The sequence below is a fragment of the Rhamphochromis longiceps genome, linkage group LG8, assembly GCF_057381845.1.
Source record: "Rhamphochromis longiceps isolate RC_006_pf linkage group LG8, R_longiceps_female_GT1.1, whole genome shotgun sequence".
Classification (NCBI taxonomy): domain Eukaryota; kingdom Metazoa; phylum Chordata; class Actinopteri; order Cichliformes; family Cichlidae; genus Rhamphochromis; species Rhamphochromis longiceps.
The window spans coordinates 33,062,620-33,084,167 of NC_140564.1; the positions used below are offsets into that span (position 1 = coordinate 33,062,620).

The following is a 21,548-nucleotide window of genomic DNA, read 5'->3' on the forward strand; positions in this document are numbered from 1 at the left end:
CCTCCTCCATCCCTGTCTACATCTCTCACACAAGACTCAATAGAGAAGATTATGGAAGGCATCTTAGAAAAGCAGCAGCAGCCTGAGGGAAAAAGGCAGACAAAGAGTAACCTTGCCTGTAGTTAGCCCGAGTCCCAATATGAGACAGTTGGAGCCTCCATCCACTATAGTATTTCTATTGTTCAAAGAAGGTGCATCAAAGTTAAACTGCTAAGGGAATGATAACCCTAAAATACCCCTTTGTTCAGACAGAGGGAACTGGATGCTACCAAGAAGAGGGTGGAGAAAAAGAGGAAAAGGCCAGAATCCCAACAAACAGGCCGCCTCTGCAGATGGACCTGGAACAGGGACCAAATAGCCCACACATTCATATGGGCTTCCCTGAAGTGGCAGGGAAATACATCTACTGCCCTTCAAAAGTGTACTCTCTATACAGAGATAAAGGCATGGCCAAGGAGATGGCCTGGAAGAATTTGAGGAGTCTCTCGTCTATGAAGCAGAGAGACATAAATGGGTGGAAGAAAAAAGGAAATGAGGAAGAAACGGTTGATACTGTACATGAGAAAATTTTGTCCTAGTTGTGTTTCTTTTGTTTATAGAAATAAAAACAGATTGTAAATATAAAACCAAATATTTAATCAATCTCTGTTTCCCTCTCTAGAGAAAACATAACATTTGGTTTTGTTTTACAAGATAAGAATGATGTGTTGTAACATTATTTTGTGTATCAGCAAATTTTTTCATACACACAAAAAATGACAATCCCCTAAGTAAGTTATTTTCTTTTACAAAGTTAAAATCTTAATGCTGGTTAATACTTTAACTTGTATTTTGAACGTACCCACCGGAAGTGTCAGTACGTCTCGTTATGTTGTGATGCACTTCTTGAGATCGGCCGTTAGAGGCCAGTAAACCATCGTGATAAAACGCACATGTAAACCCTGGTCCGTTTTATTTTTAATAGCCTGAATTACTTCGTGTGCTCTTGTGTTTTAAAGGTTTCATGGTTTTCGAGGTGAGTGGATGACAACGTGGGTAAACTGCGTGAATGCAGCGTGAATAAAAGCCGGTGGAGATGCTGTGTGGAATGAAGAGGGAAGCTGTCCGTGCAGATGCCTGTTCAAAACACAGCAGACATCAATAATTCGTTTCCAAAATAATTCAGAAGAGCACGATCCCCCTTTGAGTACTTGAACACGTTCATGGATCAAAGCGAGACAGACAAATGTAACCAGGGCGTGTTTCACTGTGATCGGCGGTGATCGATTCTGCACAGGCCTGGTTCGTGTCACACAAGCCTGCAGTTTATTTTAAAGAGGAGTCGACACCATGAATGAAGTGGATTATCTTGATCATAACAGAGCTGAGAGTCTGCAGTTTGAAGAAAAGCCGGACATTAAACCTCCAGATGTTGAACAGCTGCAGGACGCTGATATAAACCAAACCGCTGGTAAGAATAAACACAGCTGGAATGCGAAGAAATCTGCTAACAGCTGATTCGCTGTGGGGCTGGGTGGAGATCACGATCGCACATCTTCTCACGATCTGCTAATCTCAATTTGTAAAAATAACAAAAGTATTTGCTATCAATGACTTTTTGTGTTCTCGGAGTTAAAAAGGCGGAACTCATCTGGGCATCGTGTAGCACCCGGCCGCTTTACACCGCGCACATATGCAAGAAATCTTGTAGTTTTTAAAGTAATTCCTTTTTAAAAACTACCTTTGAGCAAAGAAAAAAAATCTATATAACTTTCAAATGATATAAGGGGCAAACAAGAGATAAATGAAAAAAATAAATACATATATACAAATAAACGTATCTGTTTTAAGGCTTATTGGGTTTTTATGCATTTCACTCCTTCCTTAAAATGTCTGACATTAATCTAAATGGTTTGTTTGGTTACATTAATTAGCAGATATACGCTCATTGGCCACTTTGTTAGGTACAGCTGTTTAATCACTCATTTATACAAATTTTTAATCAGTCAGTCACATGGCAGCATCTCAGTGGTCAAGGCGACCTGCTGTTGAGACTGAGCATCAGAATGAAGGCGAAAGTTGATTTTGGTGACTTTAAACGTGGCATTTTGTAACCGTCGCTCTGACTGAAACATTTTTCAGACCTCCAGTTTTTTGGTTTCCTAAAAGCTCAAAGAAAAAGTACAACCAAATAAAAAAAATGTTCTAAGCATTCAACTCTTTTTTTATTTTTATTTTTTTCTAGGAATTTCATTATAAAAAATAAATATTATTTGTCACCCGTAAAGGAGCTTCTTCAGCTTTTGAATGTTCTTATATAATTTTTCATGATTTTTGCTTTTAGATAGAAAAATATGGACGGTGCTCTCCCTAAAGTTAAGTTTAGTTCATGAAACAAAGATATTTGTGGTATGAAAACATCACAGAGCAACATGCCTTCCCTATGTTTATCATTACATATGGGATTATGGGATAACCACTTTGTGTCTGTACACTTTAACATTCCAAGATTTCATCCTGGATCATGTAATGCAAAGCACCTCTCGCCACTTAATAACAGTAATGATCAGATTTCCCTTTAAACAATAAATGTCCTTCTGCATGCTCTTAAATCTGTTTGCAGTGTATCAGGATCTGCTGAGCAAATTAGGTGAGCTGTTACAACATTTTCCAGTTCCAATAGAATATCAGTGTTTACGTTATGCTTCGGATTTATCTCCTGATGGGCTGATACATTCTTGGAGGAAAGTCTTGTGATGGGTACATCACAATTATAGGAGCTAATATATTACTTTTAATTTTGTGTAAAATTTGTAGTCAGGAGTATTTCATGTTTTTGTTGAGGGTCACCAGTTTATTTAAAGGCTACTAAAAAAGTATTAATTTAATTGAGATTTGCTTCTATATGATAATCACAAACATGTCAGCCTATTGCTGAACAAACACTCTGCTGCATATTAAAACAATCAAACTGTCAAAACATTTTATGTTTTTACTTAAATACCCATTCAATCCCACTGGCAACAACTGCCGTTTTAACTGCCTATGACATTTAATTCAACATATTGTGTGTAGGGGAAGTCTAAGGAGTAAAATGCATTCACTCATTTTGCAGGGAAACATTTGGGATTAAATGGGTTAAGTAAATACTTTATATACTGAAAATCAGTGTATTATTTTATCACAGTATAAACATGAAACTGAATGTCTTATACGGCTTCCTTTAGCTTACAGAACTGCAGAACTATTGCTATTCAGTTTGACACGAAGTCATCGGGTATGAAATCAAAGGCTGGCCTGCAGGCATCCCAAAGCTGCTCCAGCTTCTTGGGTTTCCTCCTCCATATTTCCATCTTTGTCCTCAGATGTACTCAATAATATTCACATCAAGAGACTGCTGGCTAAGCCCAAAGAACTTTGAGCTTTTTCACTTTGAGAAACTTCAAAATGGAACCCGAAGTGTAGCAAGGAGCTCCGTCTTGCTGAGAAATTTGACCAAATCATTTTGACCCACGTTCCCCCTGACATCTCCCTACTGGATGGCATGCTGAACCACAATCTTTTCATTGTGAAAGCATTGTTGTAACTGAATCATGATGGCATGCGCTTATATCAGATCTTATGCAAAGAAAGAAAGAAAAGGTTTTGGTGTCACAGGTGTGAAAGACCTCCAGGCAGTCTATTAAGCCATCATTATTTTGTCTCTAGCCATTTGAGGTTTTTGTTTTTGCTTCCTTTACTGCTTCATAAGTAATTATATCTAAGCTTTATTTTTACCACATCCCCAAGATAAAGATCTGTGGTTTACCAAAATTTCAATTCAAAAAATGTTATTTATACAGCATCAAATCACAACAACAGTCGCCTCAAGGTGCTTTATATTGTACAATATAAAGCAATAATACATAGAGAAAAACCCAACAACCATATGAATCCCTATGAACAAGGACTTTGGTGACAGTGGGAAGGAAAAACTCCCTTTTAACCGCCGCAACCGGTTGGGGTGAGAGGAGGAAAACAGGACAAAGACATGCTGTGGAAGAGAGCCAGAGATTAATAACAAGTATGATTCAGTGCAGAGAGGTCTATTAACACATAATGAGTTAGAAAGGTGACTGAAGAAGAAACACCCAGTGCATCATGGGAATCCCCCAGCAGCCTACACTTACTGCAGCATAACTAAGGGAGGATTCAGGGATAAGATAAGTTTGAAGCCTAATCTTAAAAGTAAAGATTAAGTCCATCTCCTGAATCCAAACTGGAATCTGGTTCTACAGAAGAGGGGAAAATGAAATTGATAAATGTTTGGTCCAAAGCTTCCATCCACTCATCATGGCCATGAAGTGTCATAGTGAATTTGGTCATTTAACAATTTGTTTGAATACTTCTTTTTCCAGGTAGGTTAGAATTACCATACAGCATACATCTTTAATGATTAAAAAACAACAACAATTATGTGCACAACTTTGAATTTATTTTGGATTTTCTAAGCCACACAGGGTCATACAAGTTGAAATATGTACATTAATATTTGGTTAAATGTCCCTTAGCTAACTGCACCTTGACCAGACTTGTTATCCATCAACAAGCTTCTCACATAATTCAGGCTGGATTTTGACCACTCTTGACCACTCTTCTCAGCAGAATTGTTAGCGTTTATTTAAAATTGTTTGGTTTCCTGGCACAGATCCGAGTGTAAGCATAGTTCACAAAGTTTCAAGTGGATGGATCTCTGGGCTTTGCCCATTCCAGAACCTTAATGTCAGCCTGGTTTATTCATCCCGATGCCAGTTTTGATGTGTTTCAGCCCATTATCCTGTTAGAACGTTAACTGTGTCCCAATTTCAACCATCTAGCTGTTGATTTGAGGTGAAGTTGAAGAATTTGGAGGTAGTCTTCCTTCATTATTCCATTCTGTTGGTGGAATTTAGCACAGGCAGTAAAACAGCCTGATGACAATGAAACTGTCACGCATGAATCACCATGCATGACAGTTGGTACAGTGTTTCTGCAATGCCGTCTATAAATTAAATTAATTCAAATAAATGAAATAAAATTAAACTGTGAACTCTGTTGTTGTTGGGTTGTTTTTTTTTTACTTTTAAAAGAACAGCTCAAAGAAATTAAAAATTAAAAGCCCAAAATTACCATGACATTCACACCCATGAGAAGTGGATTTAAACTTCTTACCATTACTGTAATTGTTAGGGTGACTGGTGATGGATAGTGTTTCATTTTTGGTCTCAAAATAATCCCCACTGTAACTTGAATTTCAGATTACATTAACAGCTACTGAAATCAAGGTGAACATATAGAAGCCTACAGTCAGTGATGTACATGTATGTTTCAGTATTCCCCGCAGATGTCCAGCAGATGTTGGTGATTAAAGAAGAGCTACCCTGGACCCCCAGTCTGGACCAGCAGAATCTAGACCACCTCCACATAAAGGAGGAGCATGAGGAGCTGTGGATCGATACAGGGGGAGCGCATCTTGCTGTTAGCACTAAGTGCACATTGTCTTCTATTTCCATGAAGTGTGAAGATGAAAGAGAAGAAAAACCTCAGATTGTACAGCTTCATCAAAGTCAGACTGAAGACAATGCAGAAGCAGAAGCTACAAACAGCAGCTCAGCTACAAATATCAACAATGAAATTGATGAAAAGGATTGTAGAGGACCAGAAATCGCTGGGAACTCTAATCCAAATTTCCATTTCCAACTAAATGCTGTTGAGAAGGCCCCAGACTCTTCTGAAACAGACATTAGTGATGGAGATGATTGGCAGGAGCCTTTGTCTGATGCTGGACCTGCAAACGAAGATGGTGACAGTGGTTGCCCTATACCTAAATCAAACTTGAAAACTCTGAAATCACTGAAAAGCAAGTGTTCTTTTCAGAGAAGGAAGACATGTCATTCATTCAAAAGGCCTTATGGCTGTTTGGCTAATGAGAAATTTAACAGAGTGAAACAAAGTGAATTTTCAAAGATGATAGTCAACACAGGAGAAAAAACATTTACCTGTGGTGTTTGTGCAAAAAGATTTAAACAGAAACAAAATCTGAAGACACATATGAGAGTCCACACAGGTGATAAACCATATACCTGTGATTTTTGTGGAAAAGACTTTAGACATCACTATAGTTTTAAAGTACACATCAGAATCCATACTGGGGAAAAACCGTTTGTTTGTGGCATTTGTGGTGAAAAATTTAGAAAAAAGCAAAATCTCAAACGCCACATGAGGGTTCACACAGGAGAGAAACCATTCAGCTGTGTTGTCTGCGCAAAACGATTTACACAGCAGGGCGTTCTGAAGAGACATATGAGAGTTCACACGAGAGAGAAACCATTTGGCTGCAATCTGTGTAATAAAATGTTTACACAGCAGGGGGTTCTGAAGAGGCACATGAGGGTACACACAGGAGAGAAACCATTCAGCTGTGGTGCATGTGGGAAAAAGTTTGTGCATCAACATGACCTCAAAATACACATCAGAGTCCACACTGGAGAGAAACAGTTCAGCTGTCCTGCATGTGAAAAGCGATTTACTCAGCAGGGAAGCCTCAAGAGACACATGAGGGTGCACACTGGAGAGAAACCATTTGGTTGTAATGTGTGTGGGAAAACTTTTACTCAACAGGGAAGTCTAAATAGGCACACGAGAAGCCACACACAGTAGAAATTGTACTGGGTCTTAGTGCTATTTGAAACAGTTTTAACCAACCAATCTGTGTTCGTTAAACCTGAGATGAGATAAACTTGAGGATTTCTGATTCACAAAGAAAGTTAACTTAAACTGAGTGAGACTCTGTACACTAAACCTACTCACTGACAAGTTTTCTTTAACAAACTGACTCATTTCCTTATTCCAAAAGTTGCTATCAAACCACTTGGTGGAGCAAATGAATTTAGACAAGTTTACATTTTATAAACACTAAAATGCTGATTAGGTGTCAATTCACTATCTTTTTATTTACCATGTTGGCTTTTTAATTTTTCAGTGGTCAATTTGTATGAGTGAAGAAAGTGAATATCTCACTTATTTATTATCAGCTAAGAATTATAGTGGCTTGCAAAAGTATTCGCCCCCCTTGAACTTCCCCACGTTTTGTCACATTACAGCCACAAACATGAATCAATTTCATTGGAATTCCACGTGAAAGACCAACACAAAGTGGTGCACACGTGAGACGCGGAACGAAAATCATACATGATTCCAAACATTTTTTTACAAATAAATAACTGAAAAGTGGGGTGTGCGTAATTATTCAGCCCCCTGAGTCAATACTTTGTAGAACCACCTTTTGCTGCAATTATAGCTCTTCTTTGCAAAACAACTCCAGCTCAGTCAGATTAGATCAGCGGTCTCCAACCTTTTTGGCGCCACGGACCAGTTTATGCCCGACAATATTTTCACGGACCAGCCTTTAAGGTGTCGCGGATAAATACAACAAAATAAAACCAGTACCGGTACCGAAAAAAAGAAGATTTATTCATAACACACTTGAAAAGACCCAGGAAAACAGAGTTAACGATAAAAACGATAACAAAATAACGCTGAAAACCGATAAAAACCCTGAAAACCATACATTTCACACCTGAGCCTCAACTCTCGCGGCCCGGTACCAAACGACTCACGGCCCGGGGGTTGGGGACCGCTGGATTAGATGGACAGCGTTTGTGAACAGCAGTTTTCGGATCTTGCCACAGATTCTCGATTGGATTTAGATCTGGACTTTGACTGGGCCATTCTAACACATGGATATGTTTTGTTTTAAACCATTCCATTGTTGCCCTGGCTTTATGTTTAGGGTCGATGTCCTGCTGGAGGTGAACCTCTGCCCCAGGATTCCAAGATTGCCCTGTATTTGGCTCCATCCATCTTCCCATCAACTCTGACCAGCTTCCCTGTCCCTGCTGAAGAGAAGCACCCCCAGAGCATGATGCTACCACCACCATATTTGACAGTGGGGATGGTGTGTTCAGAGTGATGTGCAGTGTTAGTTTTCCACCACACATAGTGTTTTGCATGTTGGTCTCATCTGACCAGAGCAGCTTCTTCCACATGTTTGCTGTGTCCCCCACATGGCTTGTGGCAAACTGCAAACTGGACTTCTTATGGTTTTCTGTTAACAATGGCTTTCTTTTTGCCACTCTTCCATAAAGGCCAACTTTGTGCAGTGCACGACTAATAGTTGTCCTATGGACAGATTCCCCCACCTGAGCTGTAGATCTCTGCAGCTCGTCCAGAGTCACCATGGGCCTCTTGGCTGCATTTCTGATCAGCGCTCTCCTTGTTCGGCCTTTGAGTTTAGATGGATGGCCTTGTCTTGGTAGGTTTACAGTTGTGCCATACTCCTTCAATTTCTGAGTGTCCCACAGTGCTCCATGGGATGTTCAAGGCTTGGGAAATCTTTTTGTAGCCTAAGCCTAAATTTCTCAATAACTTTATCCCTGACCTGTCTGGTGTGTTCTTTGGATTTCATGGTGTTGTTGCTCCCAATATTCTCTTAGACAATCTCTGAGGCCGTCACAGAGCAGCTGTATTTGTACTGACATTAGATTACACACAGGTGCACTCTATTTAGTCATTAGCACTCATCAGGCAACGTCTATGGGCAACTGACTGCACTCAGACCAAAGGGGGCTGAATAATTACGCACACTCCACTTTGCAGTTATTTATTTGTAAAAAATGTTTGGAATCATGTATGATTTTCATTCCACTTCTCACTTTTACACCACTTTGTTTTGGTCTTTCACATGGAATTCCAATAAAATTGATTCATGTTTGTGGCTGTAATGTGACAAAATGTGGGAAAGTTCAAGGGGGCCGAATACTTTTGCAAGCCACTGTAAATCCATCTTTCTAACTGTGAGAGTCTTTGAATATTAATGCAGGTATCAGACTGTCAGCCAGTTAGTTAAATTAGACTGGAAACAGTGTACATTACTATAGAATCACTGTTTACATCAAAATCACCTGTATAAAGTTTCAAAGTGTTGTCACGTGTACAGAAGAAATAGCATTTCTCTGTGCAATGAAATTCTTCCTTTGCTGTCCACACACCAATGCCAAGTTAGGTAGGGTTGAAGGAGCAAGATAAATAAGGATACAAATAAGACAAGATATTAAGATAAATAACATAAAAAAATAAGGATAAAAAAATAGTGAAAGATAAATAAGTACAAACAAAATAAGTGAAGACAAGTAAGGTATGCAGATGTCAATGTAAATGGATGTACAAAGGAGCTTAATGTGCAAAATGAACTTAGTGTGCAAAGTGTCCTGATGTGCAAATTGCAGTTGAGGTAGGTCAGATGTTCAGGAATCTGATAGGAGAAGGAGTTGTTGAATCGGGATGTTCTGGATTTCACACTTCTAAACCTTGGTATTGAGAGCAGAAGTGTGAACAGTCCGTGTTGAGGCTGTGTGGGGTCTTTGAGGATGGAGGCAGCTCTCCTCTGGACTCTGTGATGGTAGATGCTCTGCAGAGAGGGCGATCTTCTCTGCAGTTGTTATCACTCTCTGCAGGCGTTTGCAGTCCATAGCAGTACTGCTGCCGTACCACGCAGTAATGCAGCTTGATGGTGTGTTCTCCACAGTGCAGCTGTAGAAGCTGCTGAGGATCTTGGCCAACAAATTAAATTTCCTCAGCCTCCTCAGGAAATACAGCCGCTGCTGAGCCTTCTTGACCAGCTGTGTGGTGTTCAGTGTCCAGGTGAGGTCCTCACTGATGTTTACTGTGTTGTAATCAATCATACTGTTGGAAAGATGTCTGTCACAGCTAGATCTTGGAGAAAATCTCAGTGAACATGAGACTGAAATGACTTAAAACTGTAAAACTGAACAAAATGTGTTGTTAAAGTGACTTTTAAAATCCAGCTGCAAACAGTCTGATTGTAATCTAATTACATTTCATATTGAAGTGTGTCCACAGGTTGGAATTCAGTCATTAATTGACGTAAAATACCAGTTTAAAGTTTCATTATCTGAAATTCAGAGTCGGACCCACCAAGACTGTTGACCCAGAACCAGAACTAGATCATTTCCCAGTCAGACTATGTTTTTATGGCAGGATGGATCCAAAATGGATCGGGGATTCAGACTGGATGACACCTGGATCTGGTTTGGCTCCGGTCATTGCCTAGCTCATCCCGTCCAGATCTGTTTTTGATTAGTTATCTTGTCAAAAAGTCAATGCAGCTAGCAGCCTGGGCCATGCCTTGTCATGTTTAACTTCTTTGATGGATTTCTTGTTTTCTTTTAATTAAACCTGTACATTGTAAGTTAATAGTTCTTAGTGTGTAAGATGTCTGTGGTGATAAAAATAAAGATGTATTTTTTCAAGCAACATAGCTACAGTTGTCTTTGTTGTTGTTGTTTACAAAGAATACAGAATCAAAAAATGAAAGTCTTAGGTTCAGGTTTTTGACATTTTTATGGTAATTAAATTATTTCCCTTTTTGTTACGGATTAGGTGACTTGAAGTTGAGAGAAAGAATATAATTTTACTAAACAGCACCTGAAACTCTCAAGTTACTTTCTTTTTGTATGTGGATTTAGTCTTTTTGTTTTCTGCTGACAGTAGTCACTAACAAGTTTACTGGTTATCGAGGCGAGCTGCTGGAAATACGCTCTGGTCAGTTGGAGATACTTTTATGTTGCTATATGTATTTTTATCTTTCACACTGCCACCAACCTAATGACCCACATCTTTTCACAATAACCATAGCCAGGCCTGGAGCTAATTGAATAAGAAATAATTTGGTCTTGTTATTGGAAAAAAGTAAATATTCAAAGAGAAAAAAAAGATTTTTTTTTTTTTTTAAATGGACTACTCTTTTGTTTCAGTTTTAGAAATTGCATAATTTTTTGATAACTGCTTGTCAAAAGAACTAAACCCTTTCAGTTCTTTAAAAATTTTTTTTAAAGAAAACATATTCTTCAGTCCAGAAATAAACAAATAACAAATACAGTAGAAGCATGTGCCGTTTCCATAGTGTAGTGGTTATCACGTTCACCTAAGATGTGAAAAGTCCCTGGTCTGAAACCGGGCAGAAACATGCTTCTTTGCTTATGCGTCCTGATACAAAAGTGTCTGACTGCAGGTACTGCTTTATCTTGTGGGGTTGTACTGTTGTTGGGAAACAAAGAAGAGAAAGTAAGTTTGCTTGCGACATTTGTGGTAAAGTACTCAAATCTGGTACAGGGCTTTGGTGTTTTTTGCCTTTGGAAGCTCTTTAAGAATGGAAAAGCACTTTTAGTATTTGGCATTTGGAAGTTAATGACAAACACTAATAGTGCTTTCACAGCTGGAAATAATCATATTTGTTGCAGGTCATGTAGTTATATGTTGAATTTGGAAGGCTTGATTTAAAAAAAAAGTGTTAATTTATTTTCACATTAGATTCTTGTTCAAGCACTTTATGATACAGCAGTTAGCATCAGTGTGCACCATCACCATGTATACAAATTCTTCTGTTGACCACAAGAATATGGAGTCACTGTTGTCCCGTGTCTGTTTTTGTGTTCTCTGCAGATGTCCAACAGCTGCTGGTGATCAAAGAAGAGGTTTCCCATGAATGGAGCAACAGTCCGGACCAGAAGGGCCCAGAGCTTCTCTTTAAAAAGGAGGAACAAGATGAACTCAGTAACAGTGAGGTGGGAGAGCCGCTTAATGATCTAACAAAGGCTGATATCATCAGGCTCCAACTCACTGCTGGTCCTGTGAAGACTGAAAACGATGAAGAGAAGCCTAACTCTTTACTTCTCCTTCAGAATCAAATGGGAGAGGCAGAGCCTCCACTTTGCAGCTTAGCTAAACAGATAAAAACAGAAAGTGATGGAGAGGACCGTGAAAGACCTGGACCTGGACTATGGAACCCAGATCCAAATACTGATGAGAAGGCTTCAGACTCTTCTGCGACTGACGTCTCAGATGATGATGATGATGATAGTGACGATGGTGGTGGTGATTGGCAGGAACCTTTGTCAGATTCTGGACCTCCAAATGATGACGGTGAAAATAATCAGGGAGCTCCTACATCAAGTGCAAATGGACTCAAATCTCCAAAAAGCAAGAGGCCTGTTCAGAGGCTCATGACAAGCCATTTAATGGAAACTTCCTCCAGGCATTTGGGAAATGTAGATTCACCCAGACAAGACAGACAATTTATCTGTGGTATTTGCGGAAAACGATTTACACAAAAACAAAATCTTAAGACACATATCCGAATTCACACTGGTGAAAAACCATTTCATTGTGATTTTTGTGGAAAGCGTTTTCGACATCTCTATAGTTTCAAGGCGCACATCAGAATCCACACAGGAGAGAAACCGTTTGTATGTGACATCTGTGGTGAAAGGTTTACACAACAGCAAAATATCAAGAGGCACATCAGGGTTCACACAGGTGAGAAACCATTCGGTTGTGGGGTTTGCACAAAAAGATTTACACAACAGGTGGACCTGAAGAGACATATGAGAGTTCACACAAGAGAAAAACCATTTGGTTGTGATCTTTGCAGTAAAAGATATAACCGGAAAACACAATTAAGTGCACACATGAGAGTTCACACAGGAGAAAAACAGTTTGCTTGCGACATTTGTGGTAAAAGGTTTAACCGGATGGCGCTTGTTAAAGCACACACAAGGGTTCACACAGGAGAGAAACCATATGGCTGTGATATTTGTGGCAAAAGATTTAACAGGAAATCACATCTCAAAGCCCACACAAGAGGCCACACAGGAGAGAAACCACATGGTTGCGATGTCTGTGGCAAAAACTTTGTACATCAGCGCGATCTCAAGATCCACATCAGAGTTCACACCGGAGAGAAACAGTTTAGCTGCACTGTATGTGGGAAGAGATTCACCCATCAGGGAACTCTGACGAGACACATGAGAGTCCACACTGGAGAGAAGCCATTTAGCTGTGGTGTTTGTGGTAAAACGTTTACTCAGAAGGGAAATCTAAACAGACACGTGAAAACCCACACGGAGTAACAGCTTTGAAGGTTCTGTGAATGCACTTACCTGCTAATGAATAAGTTGGACGGATCTTTTTTGTTTGTTTGGTCATTAATTATGTCTGTTCATGCTATTGGGTGCTTTGAAGGATGCCCTGTACTGTATGAAAAAAAATAGAGACTATGGCTGGTGACATTTATAGTAGGGGTGGTACCATGTGCTCAAAGTGATGCAAGCTATATTGTAATTGGGAAATATATTACTTGAATTCCAGATAGCATTTATTTATACATTTTCTATATCCAAGGTACATAACCATGTTTAGTCATAATATTTTTAATAATAATCTATGCTTGAGCATTTTGTTTTTCTGTATAAACCAGAACTCGGTGGGTGGGTGGGTGTGCACCAAAATAAGTTTGGATCAGCATACCACAGTCAAACAGCAGCTATGTGGTGTTGGATAACACAGAACCAGATGGACACATCTACTCCTGATTGCTTTTCTGGTATGGAGTATATCAACTAATGTTATTTAGGTTTTAATTTTGCATTTAATTTCAACTCCTTATTGTATTTAGATTTTGTATTTAATCACTTTCTTTTTTGGTTGCTCTAACAGTAACTTGCCAACTTCTTGATTAATAAAATATTTATTCTTTTTATTCTTCCTCTTGAGCTTTTTACTTGAAGCATGATGTCATCAATTATCATCATTTTTCACAATGCTTATAACCTGTGGCATTGTTGGATAAGCCACATTTACCCAATCTCACAAGCACTTTACCCAAGCTTGGTACTGTTTCCTAACTACATTCATACTCCGATGGATGCATCAGAGCGACTTAGGGTTAGTATCTTACCCAAGGATACTTGGCATGCAGACTGGAGAAGCCAAAGATTGAACCACCAACCTTCCGATAGGTAGGTGACCTGCTCTACCTCCTGAGCTACAGCCACACCAGTGGTATGGTTCCTGTAAATTTCAAATATGCAGTAGTGTAGCCACTGGCCTTGATTGCACGTTATTATATACATATTTAAACACACACACACACACACACACACACACGTAGATATACACATATACATATATATGGACGGCGTCAACACGGGCTGGACGGCGTCAACACGTTAACGAGCAAACTGTGCTAATGCAGTAGTTCCCACCAATTGAGCATTGCGTGGCACATCCGACATAGTTTTACTTTTGTCCATGACGCGCTTACCTTCAGGGTCATGCTTCACAAGAAGACCAAAATATTTCCAAAGGCCAGATCTGAATGAGGGTGGAGGAGGTTCAATTTGCCATGTTGCGACAAGCTTAGCTTCTGTCTTGCTAGCTTGCGCTGCGCTCAGTGGATCTGCGCTCGACAGTGCAACCTAGGCGGAGTAGTCGAACGCAGATCCACTGAGTGCTCAACACAGACAGCATCGTCAGAAGAAAAGTTGATAAAATAAATTAAAAATTTTGTATTGTTCGATACATATGCGTACCGTACCGAAAGCACTGTATCGAATGGTTCAATATCGATATGAGTATTGTTGCACCCCTAATAAAAATATATACATACATACATGAGAAGCAGGATTATAAATTCAGTTCTGGATTTAACAGGGAACCAATAAAGGGAAGCCAATATGCTCCCTCTTTCTAGTCCCTGTCAGTACTCTTGCTGCAACATTTTGGATCAACTGAAGGCTTTTCAGGGAGTTTTAGGACATCCTAATGATAACAAATTACACTAGTCGAGCCTAGAATAAATGGTTTAGCTACTTCAGCATCAGTCTGAGACTGTATGTTTCTAATTTTAGAGATGTTGCACAAACGGAAGAAAGCAGTGTTGGTGTGTGTTATCTGGCTTCATGGATAGATAAAGTTGCGTGTCATCTGTGTAGCAGTGAAAATGTATGCTTTGCCTTCTAATGTTACTACCTAGCTTAAGCATGTATAATGTAAACAGAATCTGTCCTAGCCTGGGTCTTCTGGAATCTGCCTATAGTTGGTGATGCTGTGGGATGCAGGTCCAGCCCTAAATGGCTCGAATTGGAGCTTAGCACTGCTATCGAGCACACTGGAGCATCCTTGCCAGCTATCTTATTTTCAAAATCGGTTATTAAAAGTGCATGTGATGACTTTATTCTTTGCAACTCCGTAAAAATATTGAATCAAATTAAGAGAATCTTGAACCTCCCGGTAGTGTCAACTTTTGCCCCGATCTGCCACAATCCTAGCTTTACGCCTAGTACAATGGATGCTGCTTTCAAACAATGGCCTGTCAAAGGGTTAATTGCTATAAAGGATCTTTATATTGACAATCATTTTGCCTCTTTTGCTCAGCTTCAGACAAAGTACAATCTCCCTACAAGTCATTTTTTTCGGTACTTACAAATTAGGAATTATGTCAAGCAAGCATTCTCAAATTTAGATACCATCCCCATACAGCATGTCTTTTACAATATGATGAACGAACCTCCCACCTCAAAACACTTAATTTCTCGGCTTGTCAACCTTTTTTCTTCGGCAGCCCCCTCTTGCCATATTAAAGAGGCTTGGACAAGGGACACTGGTTTGGTTATCTCTGACGATCTATGGGCTGAAGTGTTAAGTCGGATAAAACTATGCTCTGTTAACGCCCGGCTTCAGTTAATTCAATTTAAGGTTGTCCATAGACTGCACTATTCCAAAACCAAATTGAACAAGATTTTTCCTAACGTTTCCCCCAAATGTGATAAATGTAAACTTGTGGACGGTACTCTTGGGCATCTTTTTTGGTCCTGTTCTACGCTTACAGCCTTTTGGACTAGTATTTTTAGTTTCTATAGCACTGTTTATGATAGGCAACTGTATCCTGACTGTCTTATGGTGATCCTGGGCTGCTCCGGCGACTCCTTGGCACTTCCCTTTGCTGTTCAACAGGCCCTCATGTTTGGTATGGTGATTGCCAAACGTTTGATTCTGGGGGAGTGGAAATCTGCCTCCCCTCCCTGCTTCAAGAGGTGGCTCGAGGAGATGGTCTCCTGTCTATACCTGGAAGAAATTCGGTTCTCTACGTCTGATTCCATGGAGAAGTTCAGGAAGATATGGGGGCCCTTTATAGACCACATTAAGAAGGACAGTCCACGCCCTGGGTCCTGACCACATTGTTTTAACTGCTTTCATTCTGAGCTGTTGCCCATAACTGTTTTTGCATGATTGTTATCAGCTCCTCCTAGCGATCTTTGGATTTGATCTTGTGGATTGGACTCACTAGATTGTGAGTTGTTTGACATGTATACCACTTGCTTTGTTTGCTTCTCTGCTGTTTTTAATAAGTGCTGGCCTTGTACCCTGTTGTGTGGTTTGTTGCTCTGTTTTTTTTTGTTTGTTTCTTTGTTTTTTTTGGTTGTTATTGTCTTTATTGTCTGTGTTCTTCTGTCCCGCTGTTTGTGAATGTGTAAAAAAATCTTGAAACTTGCATAAATAAATACATAAAAAAAAAAAAGAATCTGTCCTAGCACTGAACCCTGTGGAATTCCATAATTAACCTTAATTAGAGGACTGTTAGGATTAAAATGATTAAATAAAGCTGTTTTTATGATTTCCTATAAACACACTGCGATGTGCTCATTAAAGTGTTGGTGCTCCATGTTATGAAGGTCAGAAGCTTCATTCAGCGCCATGACTAGGGATGGGTATCGAAAACCGGTTCTTGTTGAGAACCGGTTCCCACTGTTTCAATTCCTTGGAATTGTTTGCCATTTTTGCAAACGATTCCCTTATCGATTCCAGTCGCCCTGAATGACGTCACCACGTTGCGGAGCGTCATTTACCTGGCTGGAAACATGGCGGCTCAAACGCTCAAAAGTTTGGTTATATTTTACAAGAACGGAAGACAACAGGGCAACTTGCAATACTTGCAAAGTAGATATTTCATTTAAGGGAGGAAACACTACGAATATGCAAAAGCATTTGCTCACAAAACACGCGATGACCTTAAATGAATGTCGTGTTTTTAATTCCGCTCTGGACTCGTGAATCTCAACCCAGCAGCAGCGGTAACGTTTGCACGTCCTCTCCCGTTAATGCGGCAGGTAAATAATCAACTAACAGTGCATATTATGTTAGCGCGATCTGCCTTATCTGCCATTACTGTGCGTTTAGATGACCATGATGAGAGAGACAGAGTCTGGCTGGCGCTCGCTGGCAGTTCTCGCTGCAGTCTACCGGTAGCGTCTCCTTTCAAGCCAGGATAGACTAATGTTACCGAGCAGAGACTAAGTTTGTGGTCAAAGGCTTGCACCCATTTGCCACAGCAGATGCCCCCGATTTTCGGTAAGTGAATGTGTTTAATTGTAGGCAGGGACATTACTGGATATTTTTGTGTAATTGCTACAGAATAATTTATGTTATACTTTGTTATTGCTACAGAAGAATATTTATTTTATTATTTTACATTTACAATTTTTTTTTCCCCGGGGACCCTGTGACTCCCCATTGAAGAGCCGTAGGCTGGATCTCTTAAGATCTCACTGCTGGATTTGTTACTCCTAAATTTCTATCTTGGTCAAAGAGAAGATATAAAACAAAGTTCTAAGCTAATCGACCTTCGTGTTCTCCTTTTTTTAAAAAGAATCGATAAGAGAATCAATAAGAGAATCGATAAAGAATCGAATCGTTAAACAGAATCGAAAATGGAATCGGAATCGTGAAAATCTTATCAATACCCATCCCTAGCCATGACTGAATTCAAATATTGCGATTGACGTAGAGTGACTTTTCTTTGCAACATACATACACATCACGCCGGTTAACAGTCAAGATGATATTTTCTGGGCCAAGGGAGTCTTAATAGAATGTCTCAAACTTGGATATTAAATGGAATCAGTAGGATAATATTAATAATCAAGGTTAAGCAGGGAGGTGGTTTCTTTTTTTCTGTCTTTGTTATCCCAGGAAGAGGAGCAATATGAGGCAAGGTTGGACATGAACAGAGAGAAGACTCGTAGGGAGACAGCAGGACTGCCACGTCGCTTCTGTAAGAAGTATGTCATAATAACACTTGTTATTATTGGGGTATAAAATTGTATGGCCCGATCCAGGGTCGGCAGTTGAAATTAAATCTTTTTAAACGACAGACATTTCTCCTGTACTTTCTTCTGAAAAAACTGAACACATCAGGACTCTCCAAGTACACCTGTTTTCTGTAGTGTGATGAGCTCTGAAACCTGACTGAAACTCAAATAAACCATTCCTTTGCAGCTGATCAGTTAGCTGTTTTACAACTAATCTTTTAAATATATGTTTTTTCTTTTTCTTTTTTTTCTTCACAAAGGGAAGGTTGGAGATTAGCTACAAAAACTTGGTCAAATCACAGTTTAATGACTTCCACCTTAAAGGTCAATTCAAAGTGTACCCACTTCTCTTGATTTCTAACATCTGGGATAGGCTCCAGTAAAGAAAAAGCATGGAGGCAGTTTCTCAGTGTGCTTTATTGAGGTTACCTTAGCCATCATAACAAAAATGGTTTAAATCAGATTACTGCCACTAATAATTACCAAAAGACCATGTACACAGCATCATCTGGAATTATTCCCTTGTACTGATCAACTAACTATTCAGCAATTTAGAAACATGAATTTGATAAGATAACCCCTTGTTCAAATTTCCTACTCTGCCGTGCATGCTAGAAAGCCATCAGAAACACCAATGACCATAACACTAAAAATGTATAATTAATCATGTCATGCCATCAGTCATGTGGCTGCCGACGCTACAACTAAATGGTCTCTCTCTCGGCCCCATGTGAACCCCTACGTCTGACACTTTAACCTTATTATTATTATTATTATTGTCATCATTTTTTTTTTTTTTATAAAAGCTGCAAACTGTTTGTCCTGTCCTATGAGTCTTAAGTAATCTGTTTTAGTTTATTAAAATATTTTACTTGTTTTACGTCTAATTTTACAACGAAAAGGTTTCTCTGGTGTGTGAAATCGCTTTTTTCCATTTGCACCACTGTTTACAAGTTTAGGTTCAGAGTTTAACAACGGTTTCCGCCATTTACCATTATCTTCATTGATGCTGCCTTCAGTTTCAGATCCAGATTCTGATGAAGGTCTGTGCAAATTATAATTATCAACGCTGCTGGTGCTTGTGCTGGTGCTGCTGCTGCTGCTACTACTACTTTCCGTTTCAGATCCAGATTCTGATGAAGGTCCATGCAAGTTATAATTATCAATGCTGCTGCTGCTTTCCGTTTCAGATCCAGATTCTGATGAAGATTCGTGCAAGTTATAATTATCAATGCTGCTGTCTTCAGTTTCAGAGCCAGATTCTGATGAAGATCCGTGCAAGTTATAATTATCAATGCTGCTGTCTTCAGTTTCAGAGCCAGATTCTGATGAAGATCTGTGCAAGTTATAATTATCAATGCTGCTGTCTTCAGTTTCAGATCCAGATTCTGACAGAGACTGATGCAGGTTAGAATTTTTACTCTTGCCATCTTCAGTTTCAGGTTCAGAAGCAGACAATGGCTCCTGCCAATAATTATCACCATCCACAGTACCATCTTTAGTCTCGGTGAAGTCTGAAGCCTGTAAATTAGTATTCTGTGGTAAACAGCTACTGTGATAAGAGTTCCTAGCCTTTTTGCTTCCTTCATCGTCCTCAGTTTCTGTTTTCATTTGTTTACCTGATCGTCTGGTTTGTGTCTGCGCTTCCATGTTTTTGAGAGGCGGGCCTTGATGAGGTTGTGGGGACTGCGGTTTCTTTTCATCATTTTCACTCTTCACATGAACAGAAGTGAGCAGGAACCCGGTGATATCAGCCTCCTTTATCCCATTAAGATTCACTTCAACCTCTTCGCTATTTATGTGATGTTCCTCCTGCTCCTCCTTTATTTGGCGTTCTTTGTGTTCGTCTTTTAAGTGGCATTCTTCCTGCTCCTCCTTTTCAATGCGCTCCTGCTGATTTATTATACGACGCTCCTCCAGATCCATCTCTATATGACGCTCCTCCAGCTCCGTCTCTATACGACGCTCCTCCACCTCGATCTTTATACGATGCTCTTCCAGCTCCATCTTTATACAACACTCCTCCTGCTCCTCCTCTATATGACGCTCCTCCAGCTCCATCTTTATACAACGCTCCTCCAGCTCCATCTTTGTGGGCCCTTCTTCCTGTTTTTTCTTTAGCTGGAGATGATCTATGACCCGCTGTTTCAGACCAGCATTTAATTGAGGTGGAGCATCTTGGGCATCTGCATTGAACACAGATGTGGATAACGGATGAGTGTGTGTCTACAGTTTTAATATTATTTTGAAAATAAAAGGACACATTTCTATTTTTGGAAAGATTTTCAAATTACAAATTATCCAAGAACAGCATTTATTTTTATTAAAACTGGTGAAAAGGTCTCAGTTCCACTTCACAGCTGATGGACCCATTTGACAGTTGTTGTATTATTTACCTTTCTTTAGTTTAAATCACAAAGTACAGAGCAGTTGCAACAGTCAATTGTAGTAATTTATGGATAAAATAATGCCCAGCCATGTGTAAGTTAGTGCCATCAAATATTAAGTTATTGTGCCATCTAATAGTTTTTACATAATTCTGTGGGAATAATGGTAATTTAATAGGCTACAATAAAATTAAAAATAATTTAATACTTACTTCTCCTGACTTGTGTTAACACTGATGTTGCTCGTGGAGGTACAAATACAACCATTTTGAGAATTCTGGGGTCAGGTGGTTGAAGGTTAGTCACTGGACGCATCCCCACTCCGTTTGGCAATCTTGGATACGGAAATCTGAAAAACAATAAGCCATCGAGATATTCAGAGTTATACCCCACAACGCGTGAGACTAATGGTTCTTATAAATACTAATTTTGTGTTTGCGCATGGTTCTGTTTTCTGTTGGGCTCAACTGATCCAAAAACAGATACTAGCCATGGAATTTAATCTTTAAAATGTATACATGACTATATACAAAAACATACAAATTTGGACAAGGAAAGACTTACCTGTTTGCTCCACTCAAAGTGGCGCCAAAGGCAGCTGGACCTATGACTTGTAACGGTTTTTCCTTTGTAGCCAATGATGTCATCACAACTCTCTCATAGCTGGAGGAAACAACAGAAACATCAAAATGTTAAATTCTACATGACAAGTGCTGGTGGCATTAACGATGAGGAGCATATCAACAGATGGTTTATTTTAAACCTACAACAATGAACGGCACAAATATAAATATGTTTCATTTCATGCCATTGGTTGTGTGTACAGACGCTGGAAGAAAAAGTCCAAACTGACTGTATCAAAGTTTGTTAGTTCTGAGCCAGTGGCAACAAAATGCAGCATTACATTTATCTTAAAACCAAACTAGCAGCCTGAATATATGCAAAACATTTGTAAATTTAGACATGGAAGGACTTGCCTGTTGAAAGAACGAGGTGTATCAGTGGTAGCTGGGGCTGGGACTTGTGAAGGCTTTTCCTTTGTGGGTGCTGATGTCATCACAACTCTCTCATAGCTGGAGGAAACAACAGAAACATCAAAATGTTAAATTCTACATGACAAGTGCTGGTGGCATTAACGATGAGGAGCATATCAACA

At 39.5% G+C, this 21,548-nt stretch overlaps 2 protein-coding genes and 1 pseudogene across 3 annotated transcripts in view; 2 read left to right on the top strand and 1 right to left on the bottom strand.

The window, feature by feature from the left end:
- Window positions 1-887: 887 nt before the first annotated feature.
- On the top strand, window positions 888-8,323 carry LOC146664119 (uncharacterized). The gene is made up of 2 exons (XM_085417164.1): window positions 888-1,450; window positions 5,330-8,323. Exons 1-2 carry the CDS (start codon window positions 1,330-1,332, stop codon window positions 6,655-6,657), a joined length of 1,449 nt encoding a protein of 482 aa, XP_085273290.1. The 5' UTR covers window positions 888-1,329; the 3' UTR covers window positions 6,658-8,323.
- Window positions 8,324-11,057: 2,734 nt separating this feature from the next.
- On the top strand, window positions 11,058-12,995 carry LOC146664120 (uncharacterized; annotated as a pseudogene).
- LOC146664121 (uncharacterized) overlaps window positions 12,920-21,548 on the bottom strand; it is a 31,122-nt gene continuing 22,493 nt past the window's right edge. For both annotated transcript variants that reach the window (XM_085417141.1, XM_085417139.1), the window contains 4 exons: window positions 21,370-21,465; window positions 20,957-21,055; window positions 20,605-20,741; window positions 12,920-20,191 (listed from right to left, as the gene is read on the bottom strand). In XM_085417141.1, coding sequence (XP_085273267.1) covers window positions 18,864-20,191; window positions 20,605-20,741; window positions 20,957-21,055; window positions 21,370-21,465 — 1,660 coding nt within the window. In that variant the 3' untranslated portion in view covers window positions 12,920-18,863. The remainder of the gene's footprint in view (window positions 20,192-20,604; window positions 20,742-20,956; window positions 21,056-21,369; window positions 21,466-21,548) is intronic.

What these genes read in the sequence shown, in the direction of transcription:
- LOC146664119 (XM_085417164.1), top strand. Translation starts at nt 1,330, where the DNA reads ATGAATGAAGTGGATTATCTTGATCATAACAGAGCTGAGAGTCTGCAG. An exon ending in TGATATAAACCAAACCGCTG is followed by an intron (nt 1,451 to 5,329) that starts GTAAGAATAAAC and finishes TGTATGTTTCAG; the next exon opens with TATTCCCCGCAGATGTCCAG.